General features: G+C 40.1%; 1 protein-coding gene across 10 annotated transcripts in view; it reads left to right on the top strand.

Annotated features, from left to right (window-relative positions):
* The window catches only part of BPTF (bromodomain PHD finger transcription factor), a 52890-nt gene that overhangs the window by 25598 nt on the left and 8662 nt on the right, over positions 1 to 18630 (top strand). For 4 of the 10 annotated variants that reach the window (XM_068209752.1, XM_068209761.1, XM_068209760.1 and 1 more), the window contains 19 exons: positions 28 to 159; positions 697 to 826; positions 1338 to 1473; positions 1944 to 2162; positions 2455 to 4867; positions 5098 to 5222; positions 5436 to 5564; positions 5870 to 6020; positions 6788 to 6911; positions 8292 to 8544; positions 8979 to 9140; positions 10104 to 10252; positions 10519 to 10642; positions 11223 to 11446; positions 12586 to 12808; positions 13034 to 13857; positions 14579 to 14661; positions 16460 to 16685; positions 17106 to 17449. In XM_068209752.1, coding sequence (XP_068065853.1) covers positions 28 to 159; positions 697 to 826; positions 1338 to 1473; positions 1944 to 2162; positions 2455 to 4867; positions 5098 to 5222; positions 5436 to 5564; positions 5870 to 6020; positions 6788 to 6911; positions 8292 to 8544; positions 8979 to 9140; positions 10104 to 10252; positions 10519 to 10642; positions 11223 to 11446; positions 12586 to 12808; positions 13034 to 13857; positions 14579 to 14661; positions 16460 to 16685; positions 17106 to 17449 — 6171 coding nt within the window. The remainder of the gene's footprint in view (positions 1 to 27; positions 160 to 696; positions 827 to 1337; positions 1474 to 1943; positions 2163 to 2454; positions 4868 to 5097; positions 5223 to 5435; positions 5565 to 5869; positions 6021 to 6787; positions 6912 to 8291; positions 8545 to 8978; positions 9141 to 10103; positions 10253 to 10518; positions 10643 to 11222; positions 11447 to 12585; positions 12809 to 13033; positions 13858 to 14578; positions 14662 to 16459; positions 16686 to 17105; positions 17450 to 18630) is intronic. The other 6 variants (XM_068209757.1, XM_068209756.1, XM_068209754.1 and 3 more) reach the window with 5 other exon arrangements.

Raw genomic sequence — 18630 nt, 5'->3', positions numbered from 1 at the left:
CAGATTGTTCTCTTTTTTCCAATTTAGGTCTAACTGGATTAAGGCTGTTCAGATGTGCAGCAAACCCAGAGAATTTGCACTAGCACTGGCTATATTGGAGTGTGCAATCAAACCAGTTGTCATGCTGCCCATCTGGCGGGAATCCTTGGGCCATACGAGGTAAAATTAATAAATATTAAAATATTCTTGAATATAAGAATTTTACTTTGGTTTGCAGTTGCTAGTTCCTCTAAGCCTGTAAGAATTATGTTTAAATTGAAATAGTCATTCAGCACTTAAATTGTATTTTCTCAAACAGAAACACTGAAAAACCAGGACAATATTTTTATAGTGTCATTGTTCCTGTGTTTATTTTATCTGAGCCACAGTCTCAAAACTGCTAAAACTCTGGGAGAGTAGAAGAGCAAATTTCAACACTCTCAGTTCAGTGGAGTCAGGTTTTGTCTCTCGTTTTGTCATAGGAGCAGAAAATAGATGTGTCTGGTGTTAGACACAATTGCATCCAGCTGTGTTTGCCTCACTGAAGTAGCAAAAAAAGAGATGTTCTTGTTGCAAGTAATACCTAAAACCTGATAGTGGGCATTCCTCTTAACTTCAGATATTTAAACTTATTCAAATGGGTATTATGTGCTGTTGACATCTTATATTTGCTTGCAAGATCCTGTACTTAAATGCACTTAAATCTGTATGGATTAGATTACGCAGAATGACAGCAATAGAAAGAGAAGAAAAGGAAAAAGTGAAAAAAAAAGAGAGAAAACAAGAAGAAGAAGAAACAATGCAGCAGGCTACATGGGTGAAATACACGTTTCCTGTCAAACACCAGGTGAGGGTTTCTTTTGTGGGAGGAACAAAGAAAACAGAAACTGTTGATTTCTGACTGTGTTTTCATTTAAGCTTACAGTATTCATGTCCTTGTGTTACTCCTACATGGAAGTAGGAACCATGGCCACGTATTCAAGCACATTATCTTGGTCTGAACTGAATTTGATCTGTGACATGCTCTTATTGACACTGCCTGAGTGACAAATAGGGGTTTGCAAATGCAGCCTTTCCTAATGGAAGGTTCTAGGGGTTTATTGGAATCTTGTCTGTGTCTGTCCTTGTCCCACTCCCTGTCCCCAAAAAATCCAGCCTTTGGAAGATTGTATAATATGATGGGAACTACTGTAGAAACCTCTATATTGTCCTGTAGTAGATATTAACTACTTTTGTTGGAGTCGTTCTTTGCTCTACACTTGTTGTAACAAGGACACAGGTTGATTCAAAAACTCCTATAAACATTAATAATGCAGCAAATAGCATCATTAATATTACTTTTTGAAAAATATTTACAGGTTTGGAAGCAAAAAGGAGAGGAATATAGGGTAACAGGATATGGTGGCTGGAGCTGGATTAGTAAAACCCATGTCCATAGGTTTATGCCCAAACTGCCAGGAAATACTAATGCAAATTACAGAAAATTGCTGTCAAGTAAGTGTCTGCATGAGTTACATTTTTTTTTAATTGCAGATTAATTTGTGTGTGGTATTTCTTAAGGAGAATTTAGGAGTAATTTTCCAGCAATGCTTTTGTGGATATCTGGTAATCTTGGTCAGTGTAACCTGTTCAGTTGTCACAGATATTTTTAGCTACATTAAATTGTTTCAGTTATGTTGTGTGTAATACTTGTGCATCTTTGTATAGCCTTATTTAAATTAAAAGTAGATAAAAATTATGTAGAGCATCAAAACCAAAAAATTACATCTTAAATATTGAGGGTGTGTATATATATGTTCAGTAGTTCACCGTTTAATCTATGGTGTTATCCGTAGATGCTTAATTCTCTTTCTGAATTTCACTAATGGTGTGCAAATTATTTGAGAGGTAAACTAACATGCATTCAAATGTGGCAGAGTACAAAAATTACCCTGGATAATTGAAATAATTTAATTTATTAATAGCAAAGAGTGAAGATGAAAAATGCAGCTTGGATAAACGAAAAGGTACAACTAAGGTAAAACCAGAGAAAGACAGAGCAAAGGATTCTCGAGATCTGCAAGCAAAAGACAAAGATGTTTCAGAAACCTTGGAGAAAGTCCAAGTAAAAGAAGAAAAGTTGCATGAAGACAAATTAGAAGTTGATACAATTTCTGAAAACTTAGAGCATGCAAAAGACACAGGTGATAATCTTTTGTTATTGTGAAACTCGTGTTATTGCATGAGTAAAGGCATAGAACCTCAGAAATAACTAGTGAAAAACTGTGTAACAGATTTTGTCAAGACATCTAAAATGTCTCAGTAAAATGAATGCCTCTTATCCATTGTAGCAGTGTCTGAAGCTTTTGTTCCTTTTTTAATTGAAATCTTTTAATATGCTAAAAGCCCCATTTATTTCTTAGTACTTAATGTAAAAATATAATTTGTATTCATTATTGGGGAGCTCACTGACTCAGAGTTACTTCTTCTTCACAGTGGAAAAAGACATCGATGGTGAAAATGATAAAGTCATCAAAGAAGAACCTATGGATGTGGATGATGTGAAAATTGAATCCTCCATAAAAGATGAGGAAAGTCATTGTAAGCGGGATATAATCAATGTCAGTGAGGGATTTCATTTAAGGACTTGCTACAAAAGGAAAGTAAAATCATCAAAATTAGATGGACTCCTGGAGCGGCGAATAAAACAGTTTACACTGGAGGAAAAACAACGTCTAGAAAAGATTAAGCTGGAGGCTGGTGCTAAAACTGGGGGCATTCGATCTGTGAGCCCTCAGAAAAACACAGATGAGCTACAAACAAGGAATGGGAAAGGAGGAAACCAGTTTGACTCTTCTTCCCAAGATCAAAGCTACACTTCAGGCAAGACCCAAGCCGAAGATGCGGAGCAGGACTGTTTGCCCATCAGCAGCATCTCCTGTACCAAAACTGGGGATGAAGATGAACCTTCTTTACCTTTGTCAAACAGGCTCTCAAAAAAGGGGCAGCTGCTGGATGAAGACTCCCCTCAATCCTCTGAAGGAGATAGCTCTGTTCAGAATGATGGCAGAGAAAACAACCCTGAGCCTTCGACTGCTGATAAGTGTCAAGGACAAGAGGCTCTTGGACAGTCTGAGAGCTCTTTAGTGGATGGCTTGAAACAAACCAGTGCAGAAGGCAGAATCAAATGGGATGTTTCAGAAATAAATGAAAAACCCTTGAAACAAAAGCTACCTACTACCAGAGTGTCTCAGCGAGAACTTGAAAACTTAGGGCCAGTGGTACCTGAAAGCAGCTGTAGAAGAGATGCTGTGGGCACTCTTGACAAACCAGACTCAGAAGGGAATTCTGAACAAAGCAAAGATCCAGAAAACAATTGTATGATAAAAAGCCATATGGAAACCATGTCCTCTCAAGAAAGTGAAATGGAGGAAGAAATTGCTCCTGTAAAGACTGAAAGTAAATCTGAAAAAATGATATTTCACCAAAAATCAGCTAATAAAGATCTAGAATCATTTAAGACAGGGTTGATTTCTGAAAGAAACCTTGAAAGTCAAACTCTGGAACACATGGATGGGGAAGATGATAACGAGGATTTACTGAGCTCTAAACTAACAGAGGCTAATGGTCAAAATAAAGGTCAGGAACTGAAAGGGGAGACAGGTACCATGAACAAATATCTTGATCAGACAAATGTAAATACTATTACTGACAAAAAGAATAATAAAGATGAAGAAACTGAGACAGAAAAAGAAAAATCATCATTTCAAATTAATGGAAAAGACAATGACATTAAAGCATTATCAAATGATGACTGCTTAGTGAAAAATACCTGTGAAGCTAAGGCAGGGGGTGATATTGAACCAAAAGTTAATAATATTAATAAATCCATTCCAGAACATGAAATAAAACCATTGACTTTTAAGGAATCTTCAGTAAAACCATTCATGAATGGTGACATCATGGGAGAGGACTCAAAGGATAAAAAGACCGTGGACTCAAAGTCACATCTGCAGAGTTCACCTGAGTCTGAGTCTGGAGAGAGTCTTCAGCCACCAGATGAAGTTCCCAAGTGTGTGCAGAAAACTGAAGAAAATCAGCTTTCTCCTGAGAGATCTGCCAGTGTTAGCTCTCCTTCCCTGCCAACAAAGCCCGTCTGTAAAGAAAATAACCTGAACAGTGAAACAGAATCCATGGAAACTGAAGCAATTGAGGAAAAGAAAGTTGCTCCGTCGCCTGTAACCTCGTGTGGGGAATCCAGCTTGAGCAGTCACTTTGCCGACCAGAACGGTGTACAGACATATAAAATGGAAAATATTAATGGAGAAAGTAAAATGAAAACTGTTATTACTGAAGTGACTACCACAACCTCAACTGTATCCACAGAGTCCAAAACGGTGTTTAAGGTTGCAGAGACTGGAGCTGCCAGTGATGAGAAAACCACAGTTGTTTCCTCTACAGAAAACTGTGCCATCTCCACTGTCACCACCACCACCACTGTCACCAAGCTCACCACTCCAGCCTCAGAGGGTAACTCTGATGTCATCTCTGTCCAGGAGCACAGTAAAACAGTGGTTACAACAACCGTCACCGATTCACTGACCACCCCAGAAGGCACATTGGTGACTTCCATGACTGTCAGCAAAGAATATTCCACAAAAGACAAAGTGAAGTTAATGAAATTCACAAGACCCAAAAAAACTCGTTCTGGAACTGCCTTGCCATCTTATAGGAAATTTGTTACCAAAAGCAGTAAAAAAAGCATATTTGTTTTACCCAATGATGACTTAAAAAAGCTGGCCAGGAGAGGAGGGATCAGAGAGGTTCCTTATTTCAATTACAATGCAAAGCCTGCCTTGGATATCTGGCCATATCCATCCCCAAGACCAACTTTTGGGATCACATGGAGGTACATACTTTACATTTTTGAGAAGAAGTCTAGGATGTGATGAAATGAATTGATTTTTAAAATACAAGTGATATTATTTATTTATTGTGATGTTGATTCCCAAATATGCAAATTTTGCTATTTATTATTCAGTTTTCTGTATTGTTCAGTAAAAGTAGCATGGAAATACTTTGTCCTGTTGGTTTGGTATTTTAAAATATTTCAAAATATAATTTATATTCTGTTATTAGGTACCGACTCCAAACAGTCAAATCATTGGCTGGAGTGAGCCTGATGTTGAGGTTATTGTGGGCATGTCTCAAGTGGGATGATATGGCAGCAAAAGCTCCACCTGGGGGAGGAACCACAAGGACAGGTATTGTTATTTTAAATTTCTGGTTTTCTTTGCAAAAGCTTTTGCTGTAAATTCTGAGTATTACACTCCCTCAAAACATTTCTATAAAGGCTTGCTGTCAGCTGTGGCATTTGAATTTTCTTTGCTGTTCCTTTGCCTTGAGTACATTGGGTTGATTGGAGATTTAGCTTTATTTGTTTCTGTTATTAATGTACTGGGACTAATTTGTTGCAGAAACAACTGAAACTGAAATTACTACAACAGAAATAATCAAGCGGAGAGATGTCGGTCCTTATGGGATCCGATCAGAGTACTGTATAAGAAAAATCATTTGTCCCATTGGTGTACCAGAGGCTCCAAAAGGTTTGTTTGTTAATTTGTTAATTTGTTTAGACTTCCCCCCCCACCCCCTTGTAATCTAGAGAAATTAGGGTAACTGGATATTTATGCTAATTCAGCCCATCAAGGGAGTTAAAGCAGCTTGCCACGAACTATTAATTTACCTACAGCAAACAAATGCTGCATTTAACAAATGGACATGATTTATCTGAAGCTGAAATGCCTCCCTGTTTATAAAATGGGACTGAAAACATCGCTAAATCTTGGTTTACACTTCAATTTCGTTTTACGGTATAGCTTAATGTGTGTGTTTTGACTGCTCTCTAAAGAAACTCCAACACCCCAGAGGAAGGGACTGCGATCAAGTGCCCTCAGGCCAAAAAGGCCAGAAACACCCAAGCAAACAGGACCTGTTATAATGGAAACTTGGGTAGCAGAGGAGGAGTTGGAACTGTGGGAGATCAGGGCATTTGCTGAAAGGTAAAGTGAGCTTTTAAAGAAAGTAGTCTTCATTTGTGTGATTGTTAAATAAAAGTTGCCCTAGAGAACACAAACCTGGTCGCTATGATCACTAGAAACACATCTGTGTTGTGTTTTTACTGGGCCTTTTGATACTGATAGGCTTAAAGTTACAAAGCTGAACTATTTGCTGCTACCAAAACTAAGGTATGCAGATATTTCAGATTTGTTAGAACTAATATTGTGTTAATTTTTCCATGCTTATGAACTAACTACTGTTACATGCTAAAAGGTTATTACTCTAATGCAGCTGGAGGCTGCTTTTGGCATGACTTTGTATAGTATTTGTTAAATACTTCTGTAATCCAAAGAAAATGACTGTGTACAAGTAAATTGTGCCTGAGAATACTCAAGTCATAAGATGCATATTTTCAGTATCATGTGCTTACAGTTGGAACAACATTTTTGAGTCTCTTGGAAAGAACAATTTTAAATGTATGTTATTACCATGGGTTTCTTGCTGTCTCAGATGTAATTATAAATTCCAGTTTTGATTAATAGTTTTCTGTAAGGTCTTGCAGTAGTTTAGCATCGGGACATTTCAGGGATGTTGCATGCAATTTCAGTAGTTTATTTCAAATACTTTTAAAGCTGTGACCAGTTTTTCAGTGATCTTCTGTTTTGATGGTTGCTCTTACAAGAGCAGTTAAACTGTATAAAACAAAATGCAGTTTGATGGTGGGATTTTATGTGGTGGTTTAACTTACTTTTGGTTGTGTCTTTGGCAGGGTGGAGAAGGAAAAGGCACAGGCAGTTGAACAACAGGCTAAGGTTAGTGAACAGAAGAAGGCAGAGGAGTTCAAGGCCCAATTGGAGGCTCAGCTAAAACACCAACGTTTGGCTGCCCAGCAGGTGGGGAGCTGTTGGTCGTCCCAGCAGTCAGCAACTGCACTGCTCACCACATGCATCATAGCCTGGGAAATGAAGTTATCCCTTGCTTACACCATTTCTCAAATAGTTCCTACTGCAGATTAAGCCATCAAACAATGCTGCTGCCACTGTATACATCTGTTGTTTTGAAACAGGGTAAAAGCAAAGGTTTGCTCTGGATTGCCTGTTTTTCACCCACATCATTTATAACACTTTAGAAAGGTTTAGTTTGTTTCCATTTTAAAGAAGGCTGGGAAGCACCCATCTCCAGGTAAGCTTCTCAGTGTTCTGTGTATGGTGGAAAGCTGCCTTGGAATACAGCTGACTTGGGAATGCAACTGCATTTCATGCTTCACTCAAATTGAATCTTTTGATTTTATTCTATCTTAAGTTATCTGAGTTAAGCCTGTTGATAATTTTATTTAAATATATGTAAATATGTATATGTATTTATATTTAAATGTATGCAATTAAAATGAGGAAATCTGATGCCATGTTGATATTTCACATACATTATTAAGATCTGTGCTTTTTCTCAACATATTCCTTCTTCATTTCATCTACCCCGACAAAAACCCATTAGTAGTGAACTAGTGCTTCTGATTTGTGGGTATTACTGCAATATAGTGGTGGAATTTAAATTAGATAAATACAGATACAATTCCAGTAACATGGGAAAAATGTTAGTTTAGTTGACATTTTAGAAGAGCCTGCTGATACATCCCTTCACTAAGGGGCTCTCTAGATCAAATATGCTTTTTCAACAGTTACATCACAGAAGGTCACTGGTAAGGTAAGGGATTTTGAACCTAATTTTTTTAAGCAGGCTGAAAACTGGATTTAAATTTAAAAGAATAGTTTTAAAAAATGCATTCTCAGTGGTGAAACAGAATGATACAGTCTGTTTTTTTTCTGTAACTGGCAGGATCTCAGTGCAGGCAGCTCTAAATTTAGGAATGCTAATAGTAAACTCTGTGTTGATGATGATGTACCAATTACTGACATAGATGCATGCACATGGTCAAAGCCAAATATAGATGGATATTTTTTTAAAGGTTTTTAAATCCTTCTGATTAATCTGAGACTAAATTAATACATTGTGTGGGGTTTTTTAAGTAAAATGTGCCGTGAAATTAACATAAGGCAAGAATTTTAAAGTTGTTATAAAGGAAAATTTCTGGCTGTGTATTCTAAGCTGATTTGTAGTTCTGGAGATGAAGGAACCGATTCTTCAATCCTTTACAATTTGAACTAAAATCCTACCAGAGGCCTTTATCTCTCAATACTGGGTAGAGACAATGTTGATGTTGTAAAATCTCAAAATACTAATTATCTCTTTATTCCCTTTTTTTTTCTGAATAGAAACGGCTGGAACAGCAGAAGCAGATCCCTGCAGGAGGTGTGGTCCCTGCAGCCACCACAGGCAGCAGCACTGCAACCACAGTCTCCACACCCCAGAAAGTCGTGGTGGGCCCTCTGACAGGCCCAGTCCCCACGGGAACCAAAGTAGTGCTCACCACTAAAGTGGGGTCTCCAGCTACAGTAACATTCCAACAGAACAAGAATTTCCATCAAACTTTTGCTACTTGGGTTAAGCAAGGCCAGTCTTCAACAGGTAAGGAATCATTTGTCGTGGAAGGAACATTGCTGGAGTCCATCCTGTGTATGCATCACATCCTTTATACACATCACATCTTCTCCAGATATGCAGCATTATTACATTTCTGGTTATCTTTGCTCTTAACTCTTGCTATGCCAGAAGGACATTTCTGAGATTATACCTGTCTAGTTTTCACTTGTTTTGACTTTTGCTACGAAGACTCATTTCTGACCTGTCTCATTAATTACTGACAGTTTTTGTACCAGCATCATTCGTGAAAGCATTCTATGATGTAACATACTGTTTCCAAAAAAGAACCGTTACCAAAGAAAGCATGACAAAAAAAAAAAAAAAGTAATCCTGTAGTTTGCTGTTTCATGCTTGAAAAACAGTCATTTCATTGACTAATGATTCTGCTCTAAACCTGCCTGTTCTGTGTGCCTCAATAGCCACTAGCACAGCTGCCACCTCAGCCACAAGCATTGCCAGCACAGGGCAGACCTTCCAGCTCTCAGGCAGCCCAGTAACGATGGCAGGGAAAGTGATAACTAAGCTGCCACTCCCTGCAAACAGCAAGATTGTTGCCGTCAATGTGCCATCAACTCAAGGAGGTAGGGCAAAGGGAACTGAATAAAAACTGTATTCCAGCTTGCTGTTTAATTCTCCTTTGACACTATTTTCCCACTGAAGTAAACTATGATGTGAAGGGGCAAAAATATATTTTTTTATATATATAGATATAAAAATACAAGTTTCTACAGCTTGTTCCCCCTGTGTTGCATATTTGTGTCTGTAAGGGGAAAAATGCAATTTTTTTGCCTGTAAAGTATTCTGCATTTCCTAGCACAAAATTAGGAGCTTTATTTTGAACAATGTGGAATGAAGCATGCTTTTTTTCTTTCTAAATCAACAGAGCAACTTTCTTCACAAAAATATTAATGCCTACAGCTGCTCTTCACTGATGAGCAGGAGTTTGGCTCCAGGCTAAGATTAGCATTTTTGATTCTTGCCTCAAGAAGAGGACTTAATATTTTGAGATTTGTGAATGTATATTGAACAGAAAAGCTCAATTCTCTGTCTCCATTATATTTAGCATCTGAGCACATCATGAAGGCTGCAGATTTTGTTTTGAAATTTCATAGGTGACAGGAGAAGCATTGCCCATTTTCTTCAGCATCAAAGTGTTGTAGGTGAAAGGTGTATAGACTGCTCTCCTAAATTTTGAAATTAATCAGATTATAGCTTTTAATGGTTGTATAACACTAATTTGTGGCACTCTGTCAATGCAAGGACTTCTTTGCAGTTACCATCAAACTGATCTTTGTGAAAATTCACACTCTCCTTAATCTATTGTAAAATATCTGTTTCTTAAATTTAATTGTAGTTGGACTATTGACAAAGTATAATGCTGCTTGTTTTTACAATATGAGAAAGGCTTTCCCAAGAAATATTGAAAGGCTCAAAGGTATTCTAGAAACCTGGAGACTTGTGTTCTAAATGCCACCCTGGAGTTGCATTTACTTATTTTTCTGGCCATTATGTCATTAATGAATTCTCAATTTTTCTTTAATTAGGTGTGGTTCAAGTTCAGCAAAAGGTATTGGGTATCATTCCATCAACTACAGGTGCAAGTCAAACCTTTACTTCATTCCAGCCAAGGACAGCAACTGTAACCATTAGGCCAAACACCACAGGGACATTAGGAACAACAAGCACTTCACAAGTAAGATGTTTTTCTGGTTATTTAACTCAAAAAAAATGTAGGTGTGTAGACTTAAAGTTATTGGCAGATATTAAAAGTTCTGGCTAATCATTTTTCAATGGTTTTTGGCTCGTCTCAGCAATGGTGTGTATGGATCCTTTATTCCAACGAGATACAACAGTTCTCTCCAGTTGGGAAAATTAAAACACATGTGAAAAACCATTCAGGGCATATTCCAGGGGCTTTTTCCTCAGAGTGACAGGTGGTCTCCTCTTTGGTGTGCACAGGTAGTGCAGGGGACACCGCTGCGCCCCGGGATGACCGTGATCCGGACACCGCTGCAGCAGTCCACCCTTGGCAAGACCATCATTCGAACACCTGTAGTGGTGCAACAAGGTATTCTGCCAGCCAGTAGGTTCACTTTAATATTTAAATTCCCACTGTGAAATCCATGGTTTGTTTCTTCATGAATTCCTTGTCTGTCACTGTGTCCCAATGCAAAAAATCCCTAGTTTTGATGTTTGACTAATGTCTTTTTCAGCTTTTGGATGTGTTGGAGGCTTTGTCAATGTTATTCATCTTTGACACTGGGAAATGTAGTACTTAATTTTAAGTCCATTCATTTGGGGGGGAAAAAAACCAAAAAACCCACAAAACTGAAAAACCCTAAAAACATATAGAGTAATTGTGCATTGAGAAAGCCTCTGTTTTGTTTTTTTTTTCATAAAGAGAAAAAACATTTCCTTCTATGGAAGGAACTATTATCGAAGTTCTCCATATGCATGCAACCTTAGTTAAAATAGGAAACCTTTTGCAGACTTTTTTCCATCACACAAATGGTTTGTAAAGAAAATTTTTGTGCAAACTGCAGTATTTGCTTCACCTGTCTGATGACCATCCCACCCCATTGCAATTTGTGACTTGGAGGTTTGCTGTGCTTATGGTTAAAAAGCTGAAAATGTGTTCATTAGCTCAAATTCTTCTCTTACAGGTCAGACCCAGCAAGTGGTGACTCAGATAATCAGGGGTCAGCCTGTCTCAACAGCAGTTTCTAGCACCAGCACAGCTTCTTCCAGCACTGGGCAGAAAACCATCACAAGTTCTGGAACAGCCCCTCAACAAGCTCAGCCGCAGACCCCAGCACCACCCCCTCGCCCTCAGCAGGGCCAGGTGAAGCTGACAATGGCCCAGCTCACCCAGCTCACGCAAGGGCAGGTAAAGCGCTGAACAGCCCTGGGTGTGAAAATGTGCTAACCCATCCTGCCTTTGCATTTCAGCAGTGTCGTGCCTGTGCCCTGAAATTCATGTGTCTGGCTTCATTTAGGATGAGCATTGGCATAATTACAGACTGAAAGCAGCTTAAATAGTAAATAAATATAATAAATAGTAAACAAAAAGTAAGTAGTTTTAATAGTAAAGTTTCAACTCTTGGTTCCTGTTGTATTTCCCAGTAAGGTAACTGGCATCAGGAGTGTTCAGCAGTATGGAAAAAAATCTTTAATAGCAGTAAGGGACATAATTATTCTGTATGGTCTGTTTTGTAGACATTCAGATCATAATTTTGATTACTTGTCTTTTGATTTGATGTGAAGATCCAGTTTTCATTTATGCTATCCAGAATCTCAGAGGAAAAGTTGCAGTATCTGTGAGCAGAGGAAGGAAAAAGTTCTTACAACTTCTGCTCAGATCATGGTCTGGCAAAAAATAAGTTGAGCGTTAATGTTTGGGTAAAAATAAATTTATGTTATTTACCACAATGTCTGTTCTTCAAACTGTAAATAATTCATATAAATTATTGCGATGTACAGACTGCTCGTTGCCAGATAAGATTTTTTGTAGGTGGAACAAGACTTGGAGTTTAAGCTGAACGGGAAGATGGATTTAGATTAGGTATTGGGAGGAAATTCTTCTCTATGAGGGTGAAGTGGCCCTGGCACAGTTTGCCCAGAGTAGCTGTGGCTGCCCGATCCCTGGAAGAGTTCAAGGCCAGGTTGGATGGGGCTTACAGCAACTTGGGATAATGGAAGGTGTGGGTGGAATTGGGTGAGCTTTAAGGTCCCTCACAACCTAAACTATTCTGTGTTTCAATGAGTTTCTACACCAAAGACTCAGAGTTGTGTTGTGTTCTGTGGGTTCACAAAATGTGTAACTCCAGCCCAGTCATCTGTTGGCAATAGAATTGTTGAAAGAGTCCTTGAGGATTTTGTGATCTCAGATGCTAGTTTGGGATTTTAGGAGTATGGTATATGATAAAAATACTGAATTCTGAAATCCAAACCCCTAATTGTTCTGATTTTCAGGAGAGCCTGTCTAAGAATTACATCACTAATACATCAATATTAACTTTTTTTTAGGGTGGCAGTCAAGGCTTAACTGTGGTAATTCAGGGACAAGGTCAAACTACTGGTCAGTTACAATTAATCCCTCAGGGTGTGACTGTAATACCTGGTCCAGGACAGCAGCTTATGCAAGCAGCTATGCCAAATGGGACAATTCAGAGATTTCTGTTCACCCCACTACCAGCAGCTGCTACTACAGCTAGCACAACTACAACCACCGTTTCTACGTCCACCTCGGGTAAGCACTGTTCTGTTCAGCAGAAAAAAAGCTTCCATTTCAATTGCATGGGAGTATTTACGCAGCTGGGGGTTGTGTGTTACTGCAGTGAATTTGTTGGAAGTGTATTGCAGAGTCTGTTGAGTTCCTGCACAGGCCTTTGCGGTAGTTCCAGAGGGTTTGGGTTATCGAGGCTCACAGCCGAGCCGGTTGCAATTAATGGACTCCTGGTTTGTGTGTTCACAGCTGCGGGGGAAGCGAAGCCGGCTCTGCAGGCGCCTCCGGCACCGGCCGTGCCCGTGGGGCAGGGGCAGCCCCCGGGCCAGCCCGGCTCCACGGCACAGCCCGCGGGGGCTCAGCCCCAGGGCGCTCAGCCCCAGGCCCCGAGCCAGCCCGAGCCTCCCGGTGACCCCGCGGCGCCTCCCGAAGCTCAGCCCTCCAAATCTCCGGCTCAGTCTCCAGCCCAGGCTCCGGGGCTCTCTCCAGCGCCAGGCCCGATGCCGCCGCCGCCCACGGGCCTGCCCCCAGGCCAGGCCCAGGCTCAGCATCCAGCTCAGGTGCAAACTCCAACCCGACAACCCAGTCTGATGCGGCCCCACGCTCCCCGGCAAATTCCGGCTCGGCTGCAGCAATCGCAGCCTCGGGTTCAGACCTCGGGCCCAACCCTTGCAAGTACTCAGAGTTTAAATCAGGTTCCTGTGCAGTGCCCAGCTCATCCTCAGCTGCAGCTTCAGCAGCCTCCAACGAGTGTTACTGCAGTGCCTCAGCTCCAGCAGCAAGTGGGAGTCCTGTCTCAGCTGCAGCCCCGTGTTGTGGCTCAGATTCGAGCCCAGCAGGGCAGCGTGCCCCAGGTGCAGCTTCAGTTACCTCTTGAGGTGCAGCACAGTAGCCCAGCACAGGCTCAGCAGATTGCCAGTGTGCTGGCAGTGCAAGCAGCCAGTGCGCAGGAGCAGCTGCGCCGAGTCCAGCAGCTCAGGGAGCAGCAGCAGAAGAAAAAGCAGCAACAGATAGGAATTAAACGTGAGCACACCCTTCAGGCTTCTAATCAAAGTGACATTATCCAGAAACAGGTAAAGTTAACAGAAGGAAATTAACACTTAATGAATGAAAGAAATCTAATTTCAAATGCCTGTTCTTGTTAACAATGTTAATACATTTGATAGGCAGTTAATTTGATTCTTTCAAAGATAGAGCACGATTGCTATTGGCAATTTAATGGCATGTTCCAAGTTAATTCAGCACATCAAGTCACTTGTACCATGTTTGCATTCTTCTGTCACCTTGATTCAGTTTACCAGTAGCTGCTGGGACAAATCCATCTCTATTCTCAATTCAGGAAAGATAGGTCAGAGCTAGGAGAGCTGATGGACAGAACACACGTGCAGTACTTTCATTACCTGAAAACTGAGGTTCCAAAGAGGTATCTGAAATGTGGCGCTGTTGGATGGCTGCGGGGCATTAAAAATATATAATGGACTATTACCACTTCTAAAATAAAACAACCAGTCACTGAGAAAATACGGTCAATTTACATTTAGTTCCTGGGTTCAAACTTGACATAAGCAGAATATCCTGCTCTGGGGGTGGTGGTGGTTTTTTTTCTCAATTTCTTTTTGAATTTTCAAATAATTGTTCTAAACAAGCACTGCTCCCCTGATAAAATCAGTTTTACTTTGTCACTTAGTGAAATAAATGACACTTTAACTTAGGAAATGTCCTGGTTCTCCCCAGAATACTGTGAAATACTGGCTAAGTTTTCATCTTTATTTTGGATTCTGTATTATCCTACAGGTGGTTATGAAGCAGAATGCTGTCATAGAACATTTGAAACAGAAGAAGACACTGACTCCAGCTGAGAGGGAAGAAAATCAGAGGTGAATGGGCATCACAGTGCATTCATAGATAGAAAATGTTTCATTTATTACATCTTTTAATGGTATCATAATGAAATGCTGGTTTGTAAAAACCTGCTTAAAGTGTTGCAATATTAAATTGGTTAGAGTAACGCTTAAAAGTAGCTTTCATAATGATCTTCATTTCATCTTGTATAATCTCAATTTTATTTTGATAATATGTTTTTAAGTAATGTTAAATATTGTTTTTGAAGCTGGCCACAGTTTTTTAAACTCAAGAAGCACAGAATGGAGAATTAATGCTTCTGCTGCAAAAAAAAAGCCTGGGTTTTGTTTGTCCTTTATCATGGCCATGTGTTTCCATTCTTGTCCCTGCACATCCCACTCTACAGAAGGAGCTGAAGAGTTGGAAGACAGATTGACAAACTGAGAGATTTTATGCTTGAAGCTGCTAAACAAATTTGGAGTGTTTGTCATTTGTCTTGGGATTATTTTGACTCCTTTTCACACATGCAGTTGCTCCAATTAGATAATCACAAGTGTGTGTCAGATAGTAAGAAAAAGAAGAGCATGTTCTATAAAATTTTGATCATCAAATCACAAGCTCAGTTGATTACAACACTGTCCCTGGGTGCCACTCCTTTACTGTTCACAGTTGCATAAAGAAAAAGATATATTGGATATGCTCTTCATTTCATGGTGTTGGATAACCAAATAGATGTTTCGACTGACAAAAGTCCAATTTAAGAGAAAGATGAAAAAAATAGTTCTAACTAGCTTGGTTCGTGGTGCAGCTGCTTTTCCATCTCACTGATTTATTCTTCTTCAAAAATACAGTGTGAGGATCTTTAGTCTGTGAAAAAAACAGGCTAAACCAAGTAGATACAGTGCAGGTATAAAGAGCAAACTAAACAAAATTATATGACTCTACAAATATTTATCTACATATTCCATTGTCATCAAAATCCAGCTATCAAAGGACAAAATATCTGAGACCACAGAGTTGCTAGCCAGCTGCTTGTCCTGGCCATTGCTATTCTGCTGTTTCCTCTCAGCTCAGTGGGAGTTGTTTTTCATGGTCACTCTGGCAACAAAAAGCATTTGGTTTTCTAATGGTTTTGGAGAAGAATGGGGAAGGGAAAAGTAAATTCAGAAGAACCAAAATACATTCATTTTCTAATTGAAATATAAAGCAAAATAAATGAAGGGTGCAAAACAAGTGAGCAGGAAAATAGATTTATAGTTGAAGGTACAACAAGCAGACAAAAAACTAATCTTGAGCTGTCATTAGTGGAGAAATTGGGAACTGTTTATAGTGAATTCTATACAGTGAAAAGTGTTTGTCAGTCCTTATGCCAAAACACAAAATCTTGGTAGTATTTTGTGGTCACTGGAGTGTAGAAATAACTGTCTTTGAAGAAGTTACAGGCTTCCAACTCACTTTCATCCTACATCAGAATAAAAAATCCAGCTCTTTCAAACAAATTGAGGAAACCGAATTGAGCGAAAATCTGTCTCATCCTACTAAAACCAAAGCTTTGTTGGGAATCAGATGGGGGAGGGGAGGAACAATTAGTACTCAGATCATTTAAGTGAGATTGGGATTGGCCCTCTTGAGCCTAACAAGGGACTTGATCTCTCCCAGCAGTGCTCTAGTAAATAAGCAGGAGTGGAAGCACTGGGTATTGCTAAATTTACCTTGTACATCTTAGGAAATACAATAATGAGCTTGCAGTGGCTGGAGAATTGATTCTGCGTTCTCAACTGGGAATAAACAGGCAGGTCAGCACAATGTCCTTTTCCTTTATTCCTTCCCCAGAATGATTGTGTGCAACCAAGTGATGAAATATATTCTGGATAAGATAGACAAAGAAGAAAAACAGGCAGCTAAGAAACGGAAGCGAGAAGAGAGTGTGGAGCAGAAGCGGAGCAAACAGAACGCGACCAAGCTCTCAGCTCTGCTTTTCAAGCATAAAGAGCAGCTGAAAGCTGAAATACTGAAAAAAAGAGCACTTCTGGACAAAGATCTACAGATTGAAGTGCAGGTAAGAACAAAGTCTCAAAGGGTAATTTGATGTTAAGCTGGGGAGAGTATTTCTGTGTTAATCTTTGTCTGTTTACTTAGTGAGATTTTAAGGAAATTTATAGGAAGAAGCTGTGGTTCTGGATCTCTGCAAAGCTGCTCATATGTCCTTTGAGGGCCTCTTGGTTTTCTTCTGGACTGAAATTACCTTCTTTCATGAAACAGCTTCTGATAAGTTACAGCCGGTGGGCCACTGTAGCCCAAGAGTGTCATCCCTTAATATTTTGTGAATTGTAGGTTCAGAACATGAAAAAATGCATATTTAAATGGATTTAATTGTTTACTTTTGGTTAAGCTTGGGGATTTTTGCATAGATTTTAACCCTGTCTTGCAATAATCATGTGAAGTGCCTCCCTCTATTTATTCATTTAATACACTTCAGGAGGAGCTAAAGAAAGACTTGACTAAAATTAAGAAAGAAAAGGAAAGAGCCCAGGCAGCAGCTGCTGCAGCTGCAGCCGCAGCCGCCGCGGCTGCCGCCGCTGCCCCACCAGCACCGCCACCAGTGCCACCAGCACCGCCACAGCTGCCAGCAGCCAGCGTCACCTCCTCCTCCTCCACCACTGTCCCCGTGCCAGTCTCCTCCCAGAAGAGGAAACGAGAGGAGGAGAAAGATTCCTCAGCTTCCAAGTCCAAGAAAAAGAAAATGATTTCTACTACCTCAAAGGAAACGAAGAAGGACACAAAGCTTTACTGCATCTGTAAAACGCCTTACGACGAGTCCAAGTGAGTAGCAATGCCACAGCCCCTCCTGCATGTCCTTAGCCTTAGGTTTAGTGTCAGCTCTTAGCACCAGGTAGTGCTAGAAGTGGAGCTAGTGGCAGGTTATTGCAGGGATCACTGAGGTGTAGAGAATCGAGTCTCTATTTTCCACTAGCAGTTACAAATATTAACATACTTGATTGATACTGTTACTGTACGTGGTTTATATTTTACTCGTTTGCATGTCTCCATTGTGTGACCTTCCTGTCTCACATGCACATACTCTTTTCTTTTTTTCCCTCCGCTCTGTTACTCTTTCTTTTGCCGTTTGCCTCTGCCTCAGAAGCAAGTGACAATGTGGTTTGAGCAATTTCTTCTGAAGAAGCAGCTGATGTTCTTCAGAAATAGCTGTGGTGCCGTCTTCCATTAAATGACTTTTTTTTGTAAGGCAGTACCAGTAAAGGGAGTCCGAGTCACTGGACTGCAGTTCACTTTGGACAATGTTTCAGGGAGAAATAGTTTCCATGCTTTATTATTTGCATGCCAGGGTTGATAAAAATGAATATTTAACCATTTGACAAAGTGAAAACTGCAGTTCTCTGTAGTTTGATTCTGACTGTGAATGGGGAAAAGTATTTACGCTACGTACAGTGCTTGTGAAGAAATGGTGTAAGTGCTGGAGTGGAGAATCCAGAGGATTCCAGGGCATAGTGTTACATGTTGCAGCTTAAGCTGGAGGTGACTAACAGCAGTAGTTAGTAATGGTTTTCTCACACCTGAGAGCTGTGTCGAGATGTATGTATGATAAATTTGACTTCAGACCAATTCCAAGTGTCAATACCCAAAAGTAAGAACTGCTACCGTTTGATAGTATTAAGGGCTGATAACAGGGAAACCACATCTGGAGCAGTGCATTCACTCCATGGGTCATGGCTCTTTGTTCCATAAATTTAGGGCCAGGACTAGGGGACCTCCTGAGGTTCCTTCTAGCCTTTTTTGGGTTTTAATTACATCTTTTAACAAAGTTGAGATATTTGAAGGTTTTTTCACCTTGGTTTGAGTAGCTCTTACCATTGCACTATGAGTTCAGTGTGGGAAATGGGGCTGCTCCTTGGACTGCCAGTGCTGCAGGAAGAGCAGAGTGGTGCTCTGGCTGTTATGTCACTGCCACCTCTGAGAGGTGTCTCCAGCCTCGCTTGACTTTG

The sequence above is a fragment of the Anomalospiza imberbis genome, chromosome 19 (assembly GCF_031753505.1).
Source record: "Anomalospiza imberbis isolate Cuckoo-Finch-1a 21T00152 chromosome 19, ASM3175350v1, whole genome shotgun sequence".
Lineage (NCBI taxonomy): Eukaryota > Metazoa > Chordata > Aves > Passeriformes > Viduidae > Anomalospiza > Anomalospiza imberbis.
This window is presented reverse-complemented; position numbering and strand designations above follow the sequence as displayed.